Here is a 24049-nt window from a genome sequence, read left to right as displayed (position 1 = left end):
TTATTAAGCCTGATTAATTATGAGGTTATAAAGCGAATAAGCTGAAGTATTTATTTATTTTTCTATCGACTACGAGGAGCGGGATTTATTTAATCGGCGGATTAGAACACCCTGAAGAGAACGGATTAATTTTAATTAATTATCCGGCTTCATGAGACGAGACTTAGCTTCTGTTTAAATCCGATAGCCTGGGTTAACAATAGAATTTCCATGATTATTATTTCAGAATAATAATTCATGCATAAAAGGATCATGCATCGTTAATTCCGTATTCTCATTATTTGAGGATTTTACTCGAGCAGTATCTTATTTATATTCTCGTAATAAAGGTCAAGCACGAGATTAATAATCAGTCAAGGAGCTAATGTACCACAGAAAGTTTCTATCAGGTGGGCATTACTTTCATATATATCAAATGAGTTTAAATATTACGTTCAAGCAAGTTATTTCATGATTAAATTAATTGAAGTTATTTCCAATATTGTCTTGCCATAAAATATTTAAATTTCAGTATGATATCTATCTGATGTGACTTTTATCATGTAATCGAATTCGGGTCTTGAGCAGTTGATAGCTATCCTGCCAGGGCTAGTGTACACCAGTGACCGTGAGTCATCTAGCGGGTTGGCCGGTCAAGTGTTCGTGAGAGGTGGCCACCTCTCCGGCACACAGTTCCAGATATGATAGATTACAAGAGAACTTAGACTGATCAGTCGAACTTTAAGAATCACAAATGAATTTAGTAAGCTTGGGCCTTTTAGCTAAAACTCCCTTGCTGTACTGTTTATGATGGCATGACAATTTACAGTTTTGAAGCATGTATTTTTATAATTAGGCATACGTGCCCACTGAGTACTCTCGTACTCAGCCCTGCATATATTTCTAAATGTGCAGGTTGAGCAGTGGCTGATGAAGATGAAGTGAAGAGCGGAGCTTTTGTCAAAAGTTAAATGAATGAACTCTTGGATACATGTCTTCATACATGTAATCAGATTATGTTATTCCGCTGCGTATTCTTAAGTAATAAGTCTTTTGAATTAAGTCGGATTTATCCGAACTTACTAGTTAATTGAATCTTTGTGGCTAAACATAAGTTATATTATAAATGTCCCCTTCGCTGTCAAAGATTAAGTTCGATCCTTCATTATATATTTACCCTTTCTATCCCCGCTTCTAATCTTCCTCCCTTAGTCATGGTTTTCCGACTTAATTATCCTTAATTAAGTCCGGTCGTGACACCGCTGGACCCAGCGCTCGAGTCTGACGAAGCCAGCGCTCGCTGGGCTTCCACTCTCGGACAAGCTAGCGGTCGCTGGGCCCAGCTAATTCTTTATAAATAATAGTAACAGCTGTCAGTTTTATTCATCACACAAAATTTGAACCAGACTCGAAAAAAACACAATTTTAGGGTTCTGCATTGGCTATTAGCAAGGTATTCTCTCATAAATCTTATATCTTTATATTATTTTGGTATTCAATTTTTATATTGCATAAACCTTGAATCTTTATAATTTGTTAGCTGCTATATTCTATTTTTCTATTGCATGTGAGTTGAGTATAGTTTTTGTTATTTTTATTTATACTTTCTTTTATTCATTGTTATAGTACTATATACGTATATATATTTTGTGTCTAGTAATATTATCATGGGAGATTCTCAACTACAAGACACGAAAAAGAGGGCAGTCTATGAACCATGGACTAAGGAACAAAGCGATGTATTGTTAGAAATTTTGGTTAAGTCTGTGAATCGGGGATGACGTGATAATAGTGGTATCTTTAGCAAAGCAACTGTTGAAGAAAGAATACTTCCTCTTCTTAATCAAAGACTTCGTTGTAATAAGACTTATAACCACTAGCTAAGCCGTATCAAATGGTTTAAGACCCGTTGAACTGCTTATTCAACACTCATGAAGTTTAACTCTGGTTTTGGCTGTGACAAAAATGCTAAAAAGTTCACGGCCCCGGATGAAGTATGGGATGCGTACTGTCAGGTAAACTTGTTAGGAATTATTTTTTTAAAACAATGTTATTTAAATAATATTGTTAATTAATAAATATATCCTTTATTATGTTAGGCTCACCCAAAAGATGCATACTTGCGCCATGGGAATTGTCCGGATTATGAAGACTTGGAAATTGCTATTGGAAACGGTGTGGCTGTAGGGAAAAACTCAATTGGATTGGGTAGTGCTACTGATGATAGGACATTAGGAGCTGATGAAAATAGAGCTCCGCACATAGAGGAGTTGAATTATGATGCTGAAAATGAGGCGTTTGTAGGACTGACTCAAGATTATCCGCCATCATCCGGTTCCAAATCACCTTTGGTATTTCCTAAAGTGTTTGTGGAGTCCACTCAGAGAAGAGCTCCCACCAAAAGAAGTAGAGGCCAGTTTGTGATCAGGTTAGGCTTTTGATGGAGGCAACTAAGGCAATTATCATTTTATTGGGAAATATTATGATGATGCCTCCAACTATTGACAACTCTTTGATGCGACGACCAAAGATTAGGGAAGGATTCCATTTTGTACGTAATATGCTCGACGGAGATCTAAACAGTTTTCGGCAGTTGTATAGAATGTATCCGGATGTCTTTATCAAATTATGCCGGATCATTAGAGAGAAAACCCATGTTCAAGATACACGATACACAACTGTTGAAGAAATGGTGGCAACATTCTTGATCATTGTTGGACACAACGATCGTTATTGTAATGTTCGTCAAAGGTTTGATCGTTCGCATTTTGCTACTAGTCGGAACTTCAATAAAATCTTGAGAGCATTGAACACCATAGCACCGAACATGATGGTTAAGCCGACAACAGCAATACCCGCTAAAATTCGAGAAAGTACAAGATTTAATCATTTCTTTAAGGTATGGATTATTTCGATATTATATTGTTGCTATTGTAGTATATCAATTTTTTATGCTTTATTTGTATAACATATTCACTTTATTTTAGGATTGTATCGGAGCTATAGATGGAACTCATATCCCGGCCATGGTTACAGGCAGAGACGTAAGCAGTTATCGTAACCGTCATGGGGTGCAATCTCAAAATGTTTTGGCAGCTTGCAACTTTGATTTGCAGTTCATCTATGTGCTTAGTGGATGGGAAGGCTCGGCCCATGATTCAAAACTTTTAAGTGACACATTATCTAGACCTAATGGACTTCATGTGCCTCAAGGTAAATATTTCCTAGTGGATTATGGATTTGCTAATCGCCGTCAGTTTTTGGCTCCGTTACGTGGTGTTCGATATCATCTCAAAGATTTCGGTGGTCAAGGTCGTCACCCCACAAATGCAGATGAGTTGTTCAATCTTCGACATGCAAAATTGCGAAACGTGATTGAACGAATTTTTGGAATCTTCAAATCACGATTCACAATTTTCAAAATGGCTCCTCCGTTTTCATTTCAAACACAAGCAGAGTTAGTATTGGCTTGTGCTGGATTACATAACTTTTTTCGAAAGGAGTGTCGTACTGATGAATTTCCAGTTGAAGATGAAGTAGAGAATGCTGCACCAGATGTTGAGAATGATGCAAACAATTTAGAATATCTTTCTCAAAGCCAGCTGTCTCAGAGGAATGAAGCTAATGCATGGAGAGCAAGTATTGCTAATGCTATGTGGGAAAATAGGTCAATGTATGGAAACGATGGAAACGAAGATGATGAGACTGAAGATAATGTTTAGGGAGGTGTTTTGATAGATTGTTATCCAAATGTCGTTGAATTATAATATTTTTTTTATATGGATGTTGGATTATTTTTTAATGGATGTTGATGAATTATAATTTTTTTAATGGATGTTGGGACTCAGTGATCGTTGGGTCCTAGCAGTTCAGTATGTTTAGCATGCTCCTGCTTTTGTTCGTTGTTGTTCGTTACGATTTCGACACATCACCTCGATTCTATATCATCTATCACAATAATATATTATCAATACAATAAACTCCAAATAATGAATTCAGAAAACAAATAACAGATTCCATCATAACACAAATTCATAGTCGAAATCCAAGTTCAAATACAAATAAAAAAAAAAAACAATCGTCCAAATAAAATAATTCAAACATAAATCCAAATTTAAAATTTAAAAAGATCACCCACGAGGTCTCCACGCCTCCCACTGACGTTGTAACTCGCCAATCTGCTGGTATTGTGCATCAAATCGAGCATTCATGTCTTGCCTCAATGATCCAATTGAAGCATCGAAATGATCACGGAATGAAGTCAAATCATTATGAAATCGCCGATAATAATCTCCCGACATTGAACCACCAGCTTGTTGATCTTCATGACCCCCTTCTTCTTTCTCTTGATCTTCATCTTCGTTATCCTATTCTTCATTGCCACCAGCAGCGGATGATGTGTCGGCCCCAGAATCACTAAAAGTGGGAGGACGACGGCCAGCTGCAATCTCGAAGTAAACAAACGATCTAACACACTGCCTTTTTGCATGAGGAACTATAGTGAATCGATCATAAATCAACTGAGCTCCTTTTAGCTCACTAAAATCAATGAATTCAGACTTGATTTCCTCATGACCATCCTGAGCGCCCTCGGTGTTAGTTAGAACTCCCAATGCATATGTCAAACCAGTGACAATGGGACAAAAAGAAGCATGGGCAGAAGACCATTTCTGCATCTGAGTCATAGCCGACCAAATAAATTTTGAAATGCAAACGTTTGTGCCATTTAAAGCACAAGACAGCAAATACACTTCATTTGCATTCACTTTATTTGCCTGCTCCTTTCCAGACACATTATATGCAAGAAATTTGTGCACTATGACCAATGCCGGATCTTTAATGAATCCATTTGGCATACCAGATGAATTCCAATTATCAAACCCAGTCAATTCAGTCTAAACTTGATTAGCATTGAATGACCGAGGTCTCTCAGATACCCCACTAGAGGAAAATCCAAATATAGCTTTCATTCTTGCCAAACTAACTAGATACTCCCTCCCATTCATCCTAACTGTAATCTTCTTCTTATCACCACGCACATACATAGTTGTCAAGAATTCATAACACAGAGGATCATATCCAGAAAAATTAATATTCCTAGCAAAAGTATCCATTCCCAAATTCTTCAACAATCTCATTACTCTACCCTCAAGTCGAAGATCCTTAATCAAATCCAAATCTAAATAATGAGGATTAGTAATTTCTGATTCGTTAAACTTTTTAAATACAGTGCCCTCCCATTCAGAATTCAATTGAAAGGGACACATGTACCTTTCCGAGGGATCTTCCTCCTCCTCCTGCTCCGAATGTTCTGGCTCCGAATATTCCTCTTCCATACCTTCGTCTCTCCTAATGTTGGCATTTTTTGTTCGAGGCATAATGCCAGCGGATCTGGAGAAAATCGGAGGCAGCAAATCTGGTAGAGGCGTGGGGTGGAGCGCGGTGGAGATGGGAGGCAGCGGAAAAAATAGAAAGAGGGAGAAAATGGGAGGCAGCGGTCGCTGGAGAAAAAAGGAGGCAGCGGCGCGGATGGAAAGGGAGGAAATAAGAAAATTAGGGCACCCAGCGGCCGCTCATATATATATATATATATATATATATATATATATATATAGGGTTGGGTTCTGGTGGATCCCTATGCTTATAATAGATCTGTAGATCCAAATCTAGACCACACATTTATGACATGTGGCGCATCAAGATGGTGACACGTGGCAAGGCATTTCAAGGCAAAATCTGGAGAGGGTAAAATTGGAATGTAATTTTCGGAATTAAAAAAAAATTAGATTTTCTTAAAATGGGTATATTTTAGATGCATAAAGTTTCATAGGAGAATGCATGAACTTTTATATAAAAATGCATAAAGTTTCATATAAAAATGCATAAGATTTCACCCCACCCCCCACACCCCTGAACCCCACCCCACCCCAGAACCCCACCCCCACCCACTCCCCCCCCCCAAAAAAAAATTTTTTAAAAAAAAAACTGCTTTTCGGACCACTGACCCACCCCTACCCCCACCCACCCACCCCCCCACAAAATATTTTTTTTTATTTATTTTTTATTTTCTCAAAAACTGATTTTCTGACCACTGACCCCCCCCACCCACCCACCCACCCACCCCACCCCCAAAAAAAATTTGGGGGGGTGGGGTGGGTGGAAAATTTTAAAAATTTTGAAACTGATTTTCAAAACCTGATTTTCTGATTGCTGGCCCACCCCCACCCCCACCCCCACCCACCCCCCACCCCCCCCCCCAAAAAAAATATTATTTTGGGTGGGGGGTGGGTGGGGGGTGGGGGTGGGCCAGCAATCAGAAAATCAGTTTTTGAAAAAAAAAAAATGGGGTGGGGGTGGGGGGGGTGGGGGTGGGGTGACGAAACTACCAGATTTATTAAAATGAAATGCATTTTTTGTATAATTTAATGCATTTTTATGTGAAAACTTTATGCATTTTGGTTTGATTTTATATGCATGTGAAACATGCCTATTTTTGGGGGGTGGTAATGGATGGGGAGGGTTGGGGGTGGTGTAGGCTGGATTGGGGGGTGGTATGGGGTGGGGTGGTGAAAATACCAAAACTGGAAAAATTAAATGCATTTTCTGTTCAAAGTTATGCATTTCATGTGAAAACTTTATGCATCTTTGCGTGAAACTATATGCATCTAAAATATATCTATTTTGAGAAAATCTAAATATATATATATATATTTTTAATTATTAAATCCGAAAATTACATTCCAATTTTACCCCTCCAGATTTTGCCTTGGAATGCTTGGAAGCTCCTTGCCACGTGTCACCATCTTGATGCGCCACATGTCATAAATATGTGGTCAAGATTTGGATCTAGGGATCTATTATAAGCATTGAGATCTATATGATCCCATTCCTATATATATATATATATATATATATATATATATATATATATCACAATGCCAGCGTTCGCTGGAACCCAGCGCTCATGGGAAGCCAACGGTCGCTGGGTTCCTGTCTATCGCCCGTTGAAGCTCAGCGTTCGCTGGATTTGTGGATTTCAAATTCGAAAATATCATGTCAAATTCTTGCTAATACGACGCCAGTTTAGTTATTTCACTTGCTTCACACTTGGTTTCGAATCATTACATTAGTTATACTCACATTTCGATTTTCATTACTTCAGTTATAGTATGTTATGTTGAATATCAATTCATGTCTCAAACTAAATAAATCACTGTCACACCCCAATTCTTGAATAATAAATATAATCGAGGTGCAACTAATTCATAGAAATAAACAAGGAACAACCTTGTAAAAACCCGAAATAGGATAGAAAGTCGGGCTATGCCCCTTTGGATCACAAGTTTTGTTTCATGCTTCTAACAACCGACATTCATTGGCATAAATAAAGTAGTGAAGAGTCTAAGCTCGGTCAGGTATATCATTTGAAATTTAACATGAAGATCTTAAGTTGGGAAAACAAAAGACTGATATGAGTAATTGCTACAGCGGAAGTCTATCATAGGAATTTATCGCTAGCCTCAGCTCCGTCCCGTCAGCACCGGCCAGCCAACCTGAAAACATTTGAAAGTATTTTTGGGCTAAGTACTAATGTACTTAGTGGGCATGCATTTTCTGAAACATCTCATATTTTAATAAAGACAGTTTATCCAATCATACTAGACATGACTTAGAAGGTTTTAAATTGAAATAACTTCTAAGCATGTTAAAACATTTTCTTTCATTTGTGCGCACATGTCACACTCCCTTTCTGTTACTCGCTGTGATCCCGGACCTTTTAGCCACCGACGGATCTCTGTCTCCTGCTGGCTTGGACTGAGGGCGTAACCCAGCCAAGTATACTTTGACCTCGGGACGCTACCCAGGCAGGCCTGATATTTCTCATGCTCCGGAACACATCCAGCCGAGCACCCTTATAACGCCTCTGGTTAGAGCCCGATGGAGATCAACCCACCGAGTCAACTAACAAGTGTACACAATTCTCAAACAACGTATTAGGTCATAAGAGAACCTCAATTGATTAACTGCGCGAGCCTTAAACAGAGCAGAGTGCACATAAACATTTTATTGGATAAACAGTTTTCATTACATTAAATAAACAATTTGTATTTCATTGAAACATTTAGAGCTTAATAACTCAATCATACTTTGTACATTTGGAAAGTAAGCCCACCTGGTTAGGCAAAGCCTGAAGATCATAATCACATATAAACCTGTCTTGGGAAAGCAGCGCTAATCCCCCTGGTCACAAAGCCTACAAGAAATTCTATTCTCAATAGGTCTCCTTAAATCTAATCTTAAGTCATGGTGTAGTGCTTAACATTCTATGATTCACTTAGCCGGGTTTTCAAAATTTAATAAATAAATAATTGAAAACATTTCTCTTGAGTTAAGAACACCAACAATATTCTTACTCATATTTATTTAATAATTGGAATTATAATAAAACCAATTAAATCATAAATATTCTTATTGCAAAATATAATGCAAATCATGTCATGCTTAACATATAATAAGTAATTACTTAAAATATGCACATAATAATAATATAATATTATTATGAAAATTATCCTTTAAATAAATTAATCAAACTAATAATAGTTCAATTAATTAAAAATAAGAAAGCCCAAATTAATTGAAGGCAATCAAAAATCCTTAAATAAAATAAGGCCCAACAAATTTATTAATTAAAAGCCCAACTGAAACAAAAATAAATAAAATCTCGGCCCAAATACTCATAAAAATCGGCCCATGACTCGAGCCCACTCTAATTAAAATCGGCCCATAACTCGAGCCCACTCTAATTAAAATCGGCCCACTCTCAACCAAGCCCAACCCCAAACCAAGCCCTAGCCAACACTCCCTCCCCCGCCCTTCTTCTCCCCCCCAGCCGCATAACACACACACACATACAACTAATCCCACTCTCTCTCTCTCGGTCACACTCACACACACCCCCCCTTTCCCATTCTTCCTTTCTCCGGCGACAGTAGGCGTCGCCGGCCACGCCGTCCCCTCTCTTCTCCCCCATAAATCGCACAACACTCACACTAACATATCAGCTGCGCAGTACTCTCCTCTCCCTCTCTCGGCTACCTCATCTCTCGCTCCCTGCCACCTCGCCGTCGCAGCTTCCCTTCCGGCGACAGCAGCCAAGACCCGACTACCTCTCTCTTTCTCCAGCCGTGGCCGGGCAGCAGCGGCATCAACGCCGTGCCCTGCCTCCCTCTTCACGCTAAACCCACCACCGCGGTTCTACCTCCGGCGATAGCAGCCCCAGCCGCCACCGCTCCTCCCTCTCTTGACCGATCCTCCCTCTGGAACTCCGGCGATAGCAGCGACTTAACGCCACCACCACCGGCGTCCTAGCCCCCAACTCTCTCTCGATCTCCGGCCCGACAGCAGCGGGCAAAACCGCCGTGCCGCGGCCTCCCTCTGTTCTCACCAGCGTCCTCTTCCTCTTACACGGCCGGATGACCGGCAGCGAGCACGCCGCCATCCCGGCACCGCTCAACTCAACCCAACACACACACACACGGTTAAAGCTTGAAAATAAAATCTTTGTCTTTCTTTTCTTTTCAATAAATCATGCTTTCATGTATGTATATGTAATAATGAAAGTCATACTATTGAAATGCTTGAATGTGTTGCTGTGTATATTGGTTTACTGAAATGGCACAAATGAATTGCTTGATTTAAACTGTAAAAGCTAATGAGACGAAGGGGTTCAAGAGAGAACCTTTAGGAACTTAGGATGTGAAATGGGTGTTGTTTGATTCTGGATTTGCTTGGTTGCTGGAATCGAGCTGCTGATATTCCTTAAATGGAGCTATAGGAAAAGATAGAATTTGCAGATATTGTTTCCATCAATTTGTAAGATGAACCAAGCAAAAATGGAAGAAACTCACGTTTAAAGCTCACCTATGAAATTATCTTTTGCTCCTGAATTCTGCTACTTGCGAGAGAGAGATTGTGAAAGATTTTGTGAAATAATGTAGGAATAAATTAATTTGAGCATAAGATATGGCAGACAAGCTTTAGTGTGGGTGGAAAGAGAGATTGTGAAAGATTTTGGAGATTATTTGCTGTCGGATTAGTAGGAGAAGGGGGTATGGTGGGAGGAAAGAAAGTGGAAAATTTGATAAGATATGATTTAAGATATGATTTGATTGTGACATGTATGAAAAAAAATAAAAAAAATAATCATGATAAAGGGTGGCTATTAGGAACATAAAATATCGGGACTGTAATAATACTTCAGGGTTCGTTAAATAAATAGCTCGTGAAAATACTTAAATGCTGAATTAAATAAATATGCAATGCATATAAATTCAATAACTAAATTTACAAATGTTTTTGTAAATCATTTTTGTTGGAATTAAAAATAAATTCATTTTCTTTATATCCGGCGTGAATCATCTTACTTCTAAATTCGAAAAATTATTCTAAACTTAGCAAAAAGGAACGGGGTATTACATTCCTCCCTCCTTAAAAAAAAATTTCGTCCCCGAAATTACATACCTTGATAATCTAGCTGGGGATACTTGACTTTCATTGAATCTTCAAGTTCCCATGTGGCCTCTTCCATCCCGTGATGGTTCCACTTCACTTTAACAAGAACGATGTTCTTGTTACGTAAAACTTGAACCTTGCGATCAAGTATCTGGACTGGTTTCTCTTCATAACTTAAGTCCTGGGCTAGGACCACTTCATCATGCTTAATCACATGTTTTGGATCAAACACATACTTTCTTAACTGAGAGACACGAAACACATTGTGTACGTCTCCAATACTGGGTGGCAATGCCAACCTATAGGCTACAGGGCCTATCTTATCTAGGATCTCAAAAGGTCCTATAAAACGGGGTCGTAACTTGCCCCTCTTTCCGAAACGTATAACTCCCTTTGAGGGAGAAACTTTAAGGAAAACTCGATCCCCAACATTGAATTCTAACTCCGATCGGCGTTTATCGGCATAAGACTTTTGTCTATCTTGAGCTTCTTTGATTCTTTGCTTGATGTGGTCGACCTTCTCAACCATCTGTTGGACTAGTTCAGGACATAACAGCTTTCTTTCACCCACTTCATCTTAGTAAAGTGGTGAACTACATTTTCGGCCATACAAGACCTCATCTGGATTATTCCAAATGTTGCTTGATAACTGTTGTTATAAGCAAATTCTACGAGAGGTAACAAATCTTCTTAACTTCTACCTTTGTCTGCGATAATTGTTCGCAACGAAAATTTTAGAATCTGAATCGTTCTTTCTGACTGTCCGTCAGTCTGAGGATGGTACGTTGTGCTGAAGTTCAGCTGAGTGCCTATTGCTTCTTGTAAACTTTTCCAGAAACGTGAGGTGAATCTGGTGTCACGATCTGACGTGATAGATACAGGTACACTGTGAAGGCGTACTATCTCTTTGACATATAACCTTGCAAGTTTCTCCAATCCAAAAAGTCATTTGAATTGGCAGAAAGTGCGCTGACTTTGATAATCGATCTACTATGACGCTATATCTCTTTTCATTCCTGTTCACCATAAAATTTTCTTTAAATTCTGGTGCATCTTTGTGCTGCCTGGATGTGCAGTGTGAGGAGTATCATGAGCCTCGCTCATAATCTCGTTCATTAATTCTTCTTATTGTGGGACACACAATCTTTCACCAACCATAAGTGCATTATCCTTTGCTTCAGTGAATCCTTTCGTTTTATTCGTTCTTGCAGCGAGACGCATCTTCTCCAAGAACCAATCTTCTTTTTGTGCTTGCACAATTCTTTCTCTCAAATTAGGTTTAGCTGTCAGCGCAGCTACACAACCCGATACTGAATCTGGGGAATAAACAATCTCTAAACTGAGTGAGGCGAACTCACGAATCAGCTCCTTCTGTTGGGTAATGAAATACCCTAGCTTAGCCTTCGTCTTTCGACTCAGTGCGTCAGCTACTACATTCGCTTTTCCTGGATAGTAACTGATGGTGCAATTGTAATTCTTTACTAATTCGAGCCATCTTTATTGTCTCATGTTCAAATCCTTTTGCTCGAAGAAGTGCTTTAAACTCTTATGATCTGTAAAGATCTTACATTTAACTCCATAGAGGTAGTGTCTCCAAATCTTCAGCGCGTGCACAACGGCTGCTAATTCTAATCATAAGTCGGGTAGTTCAGCTCATGGGGCTTCAATTGACGAGACGTATATGCTATCACTTTCTGATTTTGCATCAACACGCAACCCATTCCTAGTTTCGAGGCATCAGTGTACACCTCAAATTCTTCATTCTCTCCTGGTATTGCTAACACTGGTGCAGTAGTCAGTCTAGTCTTGAGCTACTTAAAACTTTGTTCGCACGCTTCAGACCAAACGTATTTAGTCCCTTTTCTCAAAAGTTGAGTCATTGGCCTAGCCAATTTCGAGAATCCTTCGATAAATCTTCTGTAGTAACCAGCTACACCGATAAAACTTATAATCTCATTGACATTTGATGGTGCCTTCTATTCCTTGACTGTTTCGACCTTGGCGGGGTCTACTTTGATTCCTTCAGTCGACACTATGTGACCGAGAAACATAACTTCCTTTAACCAAAATTCACACTTGTTGAATTTGGTAAACCATTTCTCATTGCGCAGGGTTTTGAGTACGATGCGTAAGTGCTCTTCATGTTGTTCTTCGGTCTTAAAGTATACGAGGATATCGTCGATAAATACTAAGACAAAACTATCGAGATACTGATGGAAAACTCTGTTCATTAGGTCTATGAAAACTGCTGGGCATTCGTTAAATCTAAGGGCATCACTGTGAACTCATAAAGTCCATAACGCGTTCGAAATGCTGTCTTTGGAATGTCTTCTCTTTTAATCCTGAGTTGGTGGTAATCAGATCTTAGGTCAATCTTGGAAAACACACCGGCTCCTCTCAACTGATTTAACAGGTCGTCTATCCTCGGAAGAGGATATCTATTCTTATGAGCTTGCTTCAATTTCTTATAATCAATACACATCCTTAGTGTATCATCTTTTCTTTGACATCTTCAATTAGTGCTCCCCATAGTGACATACTATGTTGCATGAAACTAGGTCTGGTGAAAATCTGGTAATTCATTGGGAAAAATATCTTTGTACTCTCAAATCTGTTGAACTTCCTTAATTGTTTCCTTCGTCCTAAGTCACATTCTCAGATTGACTAGGGAATTCTAAAATCAAACTTTTCTCATCGTCTTCGTAACTTTCACTTCGAGGATTAATGGCACTCCTTCTGCCATGTAAACTCATTTTCCCATTTCCAAATGGTTATTTAATGGGGGTTTCTAAGTTTCCATTGTGGTGGCGTTCCAACTTTATTCTTGCTGTAGCTTCTGGCACTTTAGCCAAAGCATTCATTCTCTTAGCCTACTAGCCTTGGAGTTGGGTTATACCTTAAGTTTACTTCTAGTGCTTTCCTTCCATTTAAGGGTTTCCTCTATTTCTTTCATTCCATTTCCTTTTTCTTTACCTCCATCTTGAGGTGGTGTACATATCTTGTTTGTGCGTGAACTTTTTACTTCTCCATTTGTTGTAGTGACTCGGTGGTGAAGGTCTCGTTCATTGCTTGTTCCTTCGTAATGTCTCCCTGGTTCACTAGGGGAATTGAATATCTCATGACGCGATTCATTCACGAACTCCTTTACGCATTTCTTATTATTGTCCACCATGTGGACCACATATTGACAGCTGGTTGAAAACTAATGATAAACTGAGTAATTCTAATTGCTACTATACTTATCGTAATAAAGGATATTCTATTGTGACAACTATATAGTGCGAGTCTATATATTGTGATGATGCTCTACCTCAAGATCAAAAATCTTAATTGACAATCACCGAGATCTTAGTCATGTGGGCTGGCCAGACCCAACAAAACAAATCACTCAGTCAAATGGAAGTTTCGCCCCCAATCATGTCAATTTCTAATTCATGTAAGGCTCTGGTCAAACTTCTAACTTAAAACACTTACTAATAAGTACTTCATCATAAGTTACTGATACTATGAAAGTCCATTCTATGTCGTTCTAGCCAAGCTATCACGACTAACATCATAATCATAAGCAACATAAGTTCTTATGTGAAAAACTTAATCTCACTGCTATTGAAATAGCTCAAGTGAATCCTTAGTCTTAAGGCATTGCCTCTATGTTGTAACATATCTATGTTAAACATTGCTATCTTACCAGTCTTTACTTAAATCGATCAAGCGGTGCTATCACGATTAACATTCTCAAAGCATTCTTGGGTGGTACTCAAACAGTTTGTAAGAGGATCCACCATTCTAATCGTATAGGCAGCTAGCCTAAAACGACAACATAAAGCTTTCTCATTCGTTCATTCTCTTTGAAACTTGAAACATGTTGACATTAAATGCCACATGAAACTTTTCTATTGCCGGAAAGATTCAAAGAATCTAACTCGACCATACATCTGGTATTCGTGAAAGGCTCAATAGTCCTAAACACGACTTTAACTCATCTTATCGTTAAGGGCTCGGGTAGTCCCAAACACGATACTTACTTATCTTATCGTTAAGGGCTCGGGTTGTCCCAAACACGATACTTACTCATCTTATCGTTAAGGACTCGGGTTGTCCCAAACACGATACTTGCTTAGTTATATGAGTCGGAGACTCAAAATAACAATATGAAAGCGATTAGCAATTCATAACTTATAGCATATGGAAAGCGGTAAGCAATTCACATAGCATCATTCATTGAAAGCGCACACTTTTTCTTTTCTTGGAAACATTCATAACATCTGAAATACATATATGTATATTTTGAAACTATTATCGTACCTTGGTTGCGGCAGTGTGACGGTGAGCTGAGGGCTACTGACATTCTTAGAAGTCTAGAGATACTATTCTAGACTCGACATTGAAAAACTTATGGCTATCAGAAACATGAAAGGAAACTCATGCTCTGATACCATTCTGTCACACCCCAATTCTTGAATAATAAATATAATCGAGGTGCAACTAATTCATAGAAATAAACAAGGAACAACCTTGTAAAAACCCGAAATAGGATAGAAAGTCGGGCTATGCCCCTTTGGATCACAAGTTTTGTTTCATGCTTCTAACAACCGACATTCATTGGCATAAATAAAGTAGTGAAGAGTCTAAGCTCGGTCAGGTATATCATTTGAAATTTAACATGAAGATCTTAAGTTGGGAAAACAAAAGACTGATATGAGTAATTGCTACAGCGGAAGTCTATCATAGGAATTTATCGCTAGCCTCAGCTCCGTCCCGTCAGCACCGGCCAGCCAACCTGAAAACATTTGAAAGTATTTTTGGGCTAAGTACTAATGTACTTAGTGGGCATGCATTTTCTGAAACATCTCATATTTTAATAAAGACAGTTTATCCAATCATACTAGACATGACTTAGAAGGTTTTAAATTGAAATAACTTCTAAGCATGTTAAAACATTTTCTTTCATTTGTGCGCACATGTCACACTCCCTTTCTGTTACTCGCTGTGATCCCGGACCTTTTAGCCACCGACGGATCTCTGTCTCCTGCTGGCTTGGACTGAGGGCGTAACCCAGCCAAGTATACTTTGACCTCGGGACGCTACCCAGGCAGGCCTGATATTTCTCATGCTCCGGAACACATCCAGCCGAGCACCCTTATAACGCCTCTGGTTAGAGCCCGATGGAGATCAACCCACCGAGTCAACTAACAAGTGTACACAATTCTCAAACAACGTATTAGGTCATAAGAGAACCTCAATTGATTAACTGCGCGAGCCTTAAACAGAGCAGAGTGCACATAAACATTTTATTGGATAAACAGTTTTCATTACATTAAATAAACAATTTGTATTTCATTGAAACATTTAGAGCTTAATAACTCAATCATACTTTGTACATTTGGAAAGTAAGCCCACCTGGTTAGGCAAAGCCTGAAGATCATAATCACATATAAACCTGTCTTGGGAAAGCAGCGCTAATCCCCCTGGTCACAAAGCCTACAAGAAATTCTATTCTCAATATGTCTCCTTAAATCTAATCTTAAGTCATGGTGTAGTGCTTAACATTCTATGATTCACTTAGCCGGGTTTTCAAAATTTAATAAATAAATAATTGAAAACATTTCTCTTGAGTTAAGAACACCAACAATATTCTTACTCATATTTATTTAATAATTGGAATTATAATAAAACCAATTAAATCATAAATATTCTTATTGCAAAATATAATGCAAATCATGTCATGCTTAACATATAATAAGTAATTACTTAAAATATGCACATAATAATAATATAATATTATTATGAAAATTATCCTTTAAATAAATTAATCAAACTAATAATAGTTCAATTAATTAAAAATAAGAAAGCCCAAATTAATTGAAGGCAATCAAAAATCCTTAAATAAAATAAGGCCCAACAAATTTATTAATTAAAAGCCCAACTGAAACAAAAATAAATAAAATCTCGGCCCAAATACTCATAAAAATCGGCCCATGACTCGAGCCCACTCTAATTAAAATCGGCCCATAACTCGAGCCCACTCTAATTAAAATCGGCCCACTCTCAACCAAGCCCAACCCCAAACCAAGCCCTAGCCAACACTCCCTCCCCCGCCCTTCTTCTCCCCCCCAGCCGCATAACACACACACACATACAACTAATCCCACTCTCTCTCTCTCGGTCACACTCACACACACCCCCCCTTTCCCATTCTTCCTTTCTCCGGCGACAGTAGGCGTCGCCGGCCACGCCGTCCCCTCTCTTCTCCCCCATAAATCGCACAACACTCACACTAACATATCAGCTGCGCAGTACTCTCCTCTCCCTCTCTCGGCTACCTCATCTCTCGCTCCCTGCCACCTCGCCGTCGCAGCTTCCCTTCCGGCGACAGCAGCCAAGACCCGACTACCTCTCTCTTTCTCCAGCCGTGGCCGGGCAGCAGCGGCATCAACGCCGTGCCCTGCCTCCCTCTTCACGCTAAACCCACCACCGCGGTTCTACCTCCGGCGATAGCAGCCCCAGCCGCCACCGCTCCTCCCTCTCTTGACCGATCCTCCCTCTGGAACTCCGGCGATAGCAGCGACTTAACGCCACCACCACCGGCGTCCTAGCCCCCAACTCTCTCTCGATCTCCGGCCCGACAGCAGCGGGCAAAACCGCCGTGCCGCGGCCTCCCTCTGTTCTCACCAGCGTCCTCTTCCTCTTACACGGCCGAATGACCGGCAGCGAGCACGCCGCCATCCCGGCACCGCTCAACTCAACCCAACACACACACACACGGTTAAAGCTTGAAAATAAAATCTTTGTCTTTCTTTTCTTTTCAATAAATCATGCTTTCATGTATGTATATGTAATAATGAAAGTCATACTATTGAAATGCTTGAATGTGTTGCTGTGTATATTGGTTTACTGAAATGGCACAAATGAATTGCTTGATTTAAACTGTAAAAGCTAATGAGACGAAGGGGTTCAAGAGAGAACCTTTAGGAACTTAGGATGTGAAATGGGTGTTGTTTGATTCTGGATTTGCTTGGTTGCTGGAATCGAGCTGCTGATATTCCTTAAATGGAGCTATAGGAAAAGATAGAATTTGCAGATATTGTTTCCATCAATTTGTAAGATGAACCAAGCAAAAATGGAAGAAACTCACGTTTAAAGCTCACCTATGAAATTATCTTTTGCTCCTGAATTCTGCTACTTGCGAGAGAGAGATTGTGAAAGATTTTGTGAAATAATGTAGGAATAAATTAATTTGAGCATAAGATACGGCAGACAAGCTTTAGTGTGGGTGGAAAGAGAGATTGTGAAAGATTTTGGAGATTATTTGCTGTCGGATTAGTAGGAGAAGGGGGTATGGTGGGAGGAAAGAAAGTGGAAAATTTGATAAGATATGATTTAAGATATGATTTGATTGTGACATGTATGAAAAAAAATAAAAAAAATAATCATGATAAAGGGTGGCTATTAGGAACATAAAATATCGGGACTGTAATAATACTTCAGGGTTCGTTAAATAAATAGCTCGTGAAAATACTTAAATGCTGAATTAAATAAATATGCAATGCATATAAATTCAATAACTAAATTTACAAATGTTTTTGTAAATCATTTTTGTTGGAATTAAAAATAAATTCATTTTCTTTATATCCGGCGTGAATCATCTTACTTCTAAATTCGAAAAATTATTCTAAACTTAGCAAAAAGGAACGGGGTATTACAATCACTAATCAAATTCCAAACATTAGAAGTGCAACACGTTGTTTCAGACAAATGTTTATATCTCTGTAGTCCAACGACTTCTCTTCATAATACCGATATAACTTGCTCCATTTTCCACACTCAAGTCGATATATAATACTACCACTGTCCCATCTCTTATTATATATTCATTTAAGAATAATACTAATTTTAATAAAATAATTGGATGTGTTGTGAGTGGAATAAGGATCTCACATTTTATGTGAATCTTAAAGTAATTAAAGTGAAGTAAAAATCTCATCTACATTTATTAAAAATAAAAATAAATATTTAAATATTGAACATACTAAAATAAAAATATGAATACAAAAAGGCTTGTAGAATAAAAATATTTTAATTCGATATATAACATTTTGATGCTTGTAGAATATGTTTTGATTCTTTCCAAAGGCTAATAACAAACATCTATAATATAAAAGTCAAATAAAGATAGTCATTAATGTTAAATCTATATATAATTTTTATCATAAACGAAATTAAAGTTAGATATTATGTAAACTTATGTTAAAAAACATTAATTTTTGTATCTAAAAATAAAGCGAAATGTCCTGATTCAAAAAATACGACATATTTTTATTACAAGAATATGATTATCTATAATAAAAAAATAAACATATAAAAAATCGTAAAACTTGCGGGCCCGAACGGGCTAGCTCGAAACCGAGTGGGTTAGGGTTGAAAAATTTTAGGCCGAAAAATAAAAAAACTGACTAGCCCGAATCGAAAATGACCCGAAACCGAATGGACTGGCCCGAAACCGAGTGGGGTGGCCCGATTGACATCCCTATCTGTAGTCCAACGACTTCTCTTCATAACACCGATATAACTTGCTCCATTTTCCACACTCAAGTCGATATATAATACTACCTCCGTCCCATCTCTTATTATATATTCATTTAAGAATAATACGAATTAAAATAATTGGATGTGTTGTGAGTGGAATAAGGATCTCACATTTTATGTGAGTGTTAAAGTAATTAAAGTGAAGTAAGGATCTCATCTACATTTATTAAAAATAAAAATAAATATTTAAATATTGAACAGACTAAAATAAAAATATGAATATAAAAAGGTGGGATGGAGGGAGTACTAAATTTATCTTCGTCATTTTCCCTATCTTTTGACATATTATGTATAAATAGTAATTTTTTTCTCACCGCAACTTGAAAAGAAATATTTATATATATATATATATAAGCAACTTACTTTTTTTCTCATTTTCATGATAATATTATTTATGGGGTTCAATCGATAATTATTTCTTTTCGTATTTTCCTCCTTGAAGAATATAAGAAAAAAAATAGTCTAATAAAATTTTTCTAATTTTTCTTATCCCTCTTTTATCTCATAATAAATTTACAACAACAAAAAACGTATCCTAAGGATTATTCTTAAATTATAGTATGAAAACTTTGATCCTATACTTATATTGATAATTTTTTAGTTTAGATTTAAAAATATTGTAAATGCATGTAAAATCACAAACTTTGGTTGAAATACACTTTGCCCACAAACTTTGAAAATCTGAAAATAATTCATATTTTATATTTTAAGAAGTATTTTATTTTAGTCATCTCCTACATATATATATATATATATATATATATATATATATATATATATAGAAACAATAGGGCCGAATGGCCCTATTCAACATACAACATCAAATTTTGTCCACCATTTGAAAAAACATAAATTTTAGCCATTTTTTGTATGTCATGACTATTCTACCCTTCTCTCTCTTTCCTCTCTCTTTCTCATCTCCCTAGCTCTCTCTCTCTCTCTCTCTCCAGCGGCTGCGCTATCTCTTCTCTCCTTCTCATCTCCCTCTCTCTTTCTCCAGCGGCTACGCGGCAGCGGCGCCGAGCAGAAGTCACCGGAGCAGATCTGATCGCAGCGGCGGTGCCAAGCAGATCTGATCGCAGCTGATTTGATCGCAGCGGCGGAGCTGATCTGATCGCAGCGGCGCCGAGCAGAAGTCAGCGGCAGAAGTCAGCGGCAGAATTCGTCGGAGTAGAGGATGAGGCGGCGGCGGTGGAGGAGATCTGATCCTCTGAAACGCGTGGAGGAGGGATTGGTCAGGTGGCGGATGATGAGGCGGCGGCGGCAGATCAGATCTGATCTGATCCTGATCTGTGCTGATCTGATCTGTGCTGCACGTATGGCACTTATGGCACTATTAGTGCCATAAGTGCACACTTCCCCCTAGGGTTTAGATGTTCCATTTAGGGTTTAGATGTTCCATTTAGGGTTTAAATGATGTTGTTGTTTCTGTATTTGTGCTGCACGTATGGCACTATTAGTGCCATAAGTGCCCAAATGACCATTTTACTTAGTTTTATTTTGAATTTTCGTTGGCACTTATGGCACTATTAGATCTGCATTCATCCAACAAGATGATGTATCCACCGTAGATCTTGATGATCGAATAGCTGAAAATGGTTCTCCGTTCTTTTTTTATTTATGGTTCTTTCCTGAACCTCTCCCTATATATATATACATATATATATATATATATATATATATATATATCACTACAAGAAAACACGCGTTTAACGACCATAATTAACGACCGAAAATTTCGGTCGTTAATTTTGCGGCCTTAACGACCGATTTACGACCGTTTAACGACCGATTTTATTTTTTATTTATTTTTATTTTTTAACGACCGAAAATTCGGTCGCTAATTATTTTTTTAACATTTTAATATTTAATTTTTTTAACGACCGAATTTTCGGTCGTAAAAATTATTTTTTTATATTTTAATTATTTTTTAAATTTTAACGACCGAAAATTCTGTCGTTAATATATTTTTTTTAATTTTTTTATTAAAAAATTATTTTTTTTAAAAAAAATAACTTTTTTTTTAAAAAAATTAATTTTTTTAACGACCGAATTAATATTATTTTAAAATTTTTTTTTAATTTTTTTATTTTTATTTTATTTTTTTTAATATTTTTTAAATAAAAAAAAAATATTTTTTTTAATTATTTTTTTTAAAGACCGAATTTTTCGGTCGTTAAAATTATTTTTATTTATTTTTTATTTTTTTATTTTATTTATTAACGACCGAATAATCGGTCGTTAATTTTATTTTTTCAATTTTAAAAATTTTAAATTTCGTTTTTATTTTTATTTTTTGATTATATATAAATATATATATAAATATTTAATTATTTTTTTCAAATTATAGAGAATATTTTGAAAATGATTGTTATTTTCATAATATTATTCAATAAAAATAGATAATATTGATTATTAATAAAAACTAGAATTTCCATTCGTGCGATGCACGACGAACATTGAAATTAAATGACATGTTTAAATAATAAAAAGATATAAAATTAAATATAAATATAAATAAATGAAAAATATGTTTTAATACTAAAATAAAATAATCCACATCAATTACTCAATAAAATCTTGAATTTGAAATGTAGATTTTCAACTTTGTATTAAGTATAATGATAATTATAGTTATTAGATAAATTTAAATTGTTTGACAATGAAAATTGACAGTACACATTATTATTGTTATTATAGAGTATAAGCGTCATAATAAATAAATTAATATTTTCATACCCAAATATAAATAAAATATTTTAAAATGTTAAGGAAGAGAAAAAATAAAATATTTTTAATTTTAATTTTTTTATTTATAATTTTTTCATTTTAAATTCATTTTTGATAACTTTTTATACCAAATTAAAAATCTTCTCACGAACTTAAAATTAAGATGTAGTATATTAAGTATTTTTTTCATGTACTATATTTTATGATGTTTAGAAAAAAAAACTAAAGAAAAAAAATAGATAAAAAAATAGTGAAAAATTAGTGAAAGATGAGAGAGAGAAAATGAAGGGAAAAATTGGAGGGAAAAAACTCCTCTTTTATATATGTGTCAATATATAAAAATACCCACTTTCATATAACAAAAATAAAATTTACCCACTAGAATAAAAATATAAAATTTTACCCACTTTTTACACGAAAAGACTAAAATGCCCCTCCTTAAATATAGGCAATTCTCGCTCTCTCTCTCTGTAGTGCCTTTCTCTTCTCTTTCCCCTCTTTATCTCTCTTCTCTTTTTTTCTCTCTATCCTCTCTCCAGATCGATACACGCTCTCTCTCTCTCTCTCTCTCTCTCTCTCTCTCTCTCTCTCTCTCTCCTCTCGCTATAGTCAACAATGAAGGTCTTCCATGTCCGTTAATCTCTCCGTCGGACCACCGTCGATCTGATCCTCCTCCACGACTAGCTGCGCTTCAACCTCGTTGCCAATCTCCAGCATAATAGTTGCTCCTATTGTTGATTCAACTTCGCCGATTTCCTTCAGGCACGCCGCCGCGACCAGCCCCGACGGCCCTGCGCCTACGATCAGCGGCCTAGCCGCCACACGCGCCGCCGCCTTGCTGCGGTAGGGTCGTGCGCTTCCTTCCCCTCCATCTCCCTCAGATAATCAGTATCCATAACCGATTGAATTTTCGAATTAAAACCTAATTTCAATTCAATGATGATATTGATTTCGCTCTGCTTTTGTTAAGGTTCAGTTAGAAACTGATCGAAAATGTTAAAATGTGTTAGCGTTGAGTGAAGCTCTTTTTTTTCCCCTTCTGATGAAGCCGAAATCGATCAATTGGTCGCAGGGCATTTCTTCACAGCAAGAATGAATTTCTGCAGATTGGATAAATTTCTCCTTAATTCAATTGAACGTAATCGAAAAAACATATGAGCAACGAAGAAATTGATGAAAATCGCGCAATTTTGTTCAAATGTTCTTGAATTCACAACCAGGTTTATGAATTCACAACTGAATTATCAGCGTTGGTTGTGAATTCACAATTGAAATAGTGTTGGTTGTGAATTCAAGTTTCATTGGTTGTGAATTCACAATTTGAAATAATATTGGTTGTGAATTCAAGTTTTATCGGTTGTGAATTCACAACTCGAAATAGTGTTGGTTGTGAATTCACAACCAACACTTGCTATTCACAACCAATACTTGAATTTAGTTGTGAATTCGAGTTGAATTCACAACCAGTGAACAGTGGGTATTTGTAAAATTTTATATGTAAGGGTAAAATGGTAAATGTGGGTATTTTTTAAAGTTTTTATATTAGTGGGTAAAATTTATTTTTACTATATAAAAGTGGCTATTTTCAAAATCCACTCTTTATATATTATATAGATGTGATATTATTTGCAAATAATAATAAATTATTAGATTTATTATAATAAATTATTAGACTTATTAGATTTTCTAAATTATTAGATTCATTATTTTCAAAATATTAATAATTTTATTATTTTAAAATAATAAAATTATTTTTCAAATATTAATTTTATTAATATTGATTATTTGATTTTGTTGTATATTTGATTGTTATTTTTCATACTCATATTTTCTTTTCTTTTTTTAATTACGATAATATTATTTTTTTTATTATTTTAAATTCGATCGTATATTTATCGTCAATGTTTCGCCGACACCACAAACCTTAGTTATTATCTCGACATATTATAAGGTTATGAATGATTAATGATATTTTATATTGAATTAGAGTTTAAATGAATTAATAGGTACTATATATATCAATAATACGAGTGTTCTCTATTGGTGACTACTCGAAAGGAACTTCAAGGTTAAGCGTGCTTGACTTAGAGCACAAGTAAGATGGGTGACCTACTGGGAAGTTTGTCAAATGGTATGCAATTAAGGTCAAAATACATTAGAAATACACTAAAAATACTTGTGGGATACAAAGATATAAATATATATATATATATATATATATACTTTTTTCGAAAAAAAAATT

The 24049-nt window shown here is 36.6% G+C and overlaps 1 protein-coding gene and 2 long non-coding RNA genes across 3 annotated transcripts in view; 1 reads left to right on the top strand and 2 right to left on the bottom strand.

Moving 5' to 3' along the window:
• Nucleotides 1-1910: 1910 nt before the first annotated feature.
• LOC131009032 (uncharacterized) lies at nucleotides 1911-3701 on the top strand. The gene is made up of 4 exons (XM_057936264.1): nucleotides 1911-1994; nucleotides 2079-2407; nucleotides 2731-2878; nucleotides 2967-3701. Exons 1-4 carry the CDS (start codon nucleotides 1911-1913, stop codon nucleotides 3699-3701), a joined length of 1296 nt encoding a protein of 431 aa, XP_057792247.1.
• Nucleotides 3702-7386: 3685 nt separating this feature from the next.
• On the bottom strand, nucleotides 7387-8386 carry LOC131016262 (uncharacterized). The gene is made up of 2 exons (XR_009098902.1): nucleotides 8153-8386; nucleotides 7387-7532 (listed from the first exon to the last, which is right to left on the bottom strand). It is a non-coding gene; the product is annotated as an uncharacterized LOC131016262 (long non-coding RNA).
• A 6739-nt stretch (nucleotides 8387-15125) lies between these two features.
• The window catches only part of LOC131016237 (uncharacterized), a 44799-nt gene continuing 35875 nt past the window's right edge, over nucleotides 15126-24049 (bottom strand). The window contains exons 2-3 of the long non-coding RNA XR_009098891.1: nucleotides 15892-15972; nucleotides 15126-15271 (exon numbers count right to left, since the gene is read on the bottom strand). This is a non-coding gene — a long non-coding RNA (uncharacterized LOC131016237). The remainder of the gene's footprint in view (nucleotides 15272-15891; nucleotides 15973-24049) is intronic.

The sequence above is a fragment of the Salvia miltiorrhiza genome, chromosome 1 (genome assembly GCF_028751815.1).
Source record: "Salvia miltiorrhiza cultivar Shanhuang (shh) chromosome 1, IMPLAD_Smil_shh, whole genome shotgun sequence".
Lineage (NCBI taxonomy): Eukaryota > Viridiplantae > Streptophyta > Magnoliopsida > Lamiales > Lamiaceae > Salvia > Salvia miltiorrhiza.
The sequence above is the reverse complement of the archived record's forward strand: the minus strand, read 5'-3'. Positions and strand labels throughout refer to the sequence as shown.

Coding starts and splice junctions, on each gene's coding strand:
- LOC131009032 (XM_057936264.1), top strand. CDS start 1,911: ATGAAGTTTAACTCTGGTTTTGGCTGTGACAAAAATGCTAAAAAGTTC. Junction 2,408..2,730: donor AGAGGCCAGTTTGTGATCAG/GTTAGGCTTTTG, acceptor TGTTCGTCAAAG/GTTTGATCGTTCGCATTTTG. Junction 2,879..2,966: donor GATTTAATCATTTCTTTAAG/GTATGGATTATT, acceptor ACTTTATTTTAG/GATTGTATCGGAGCTATAGA.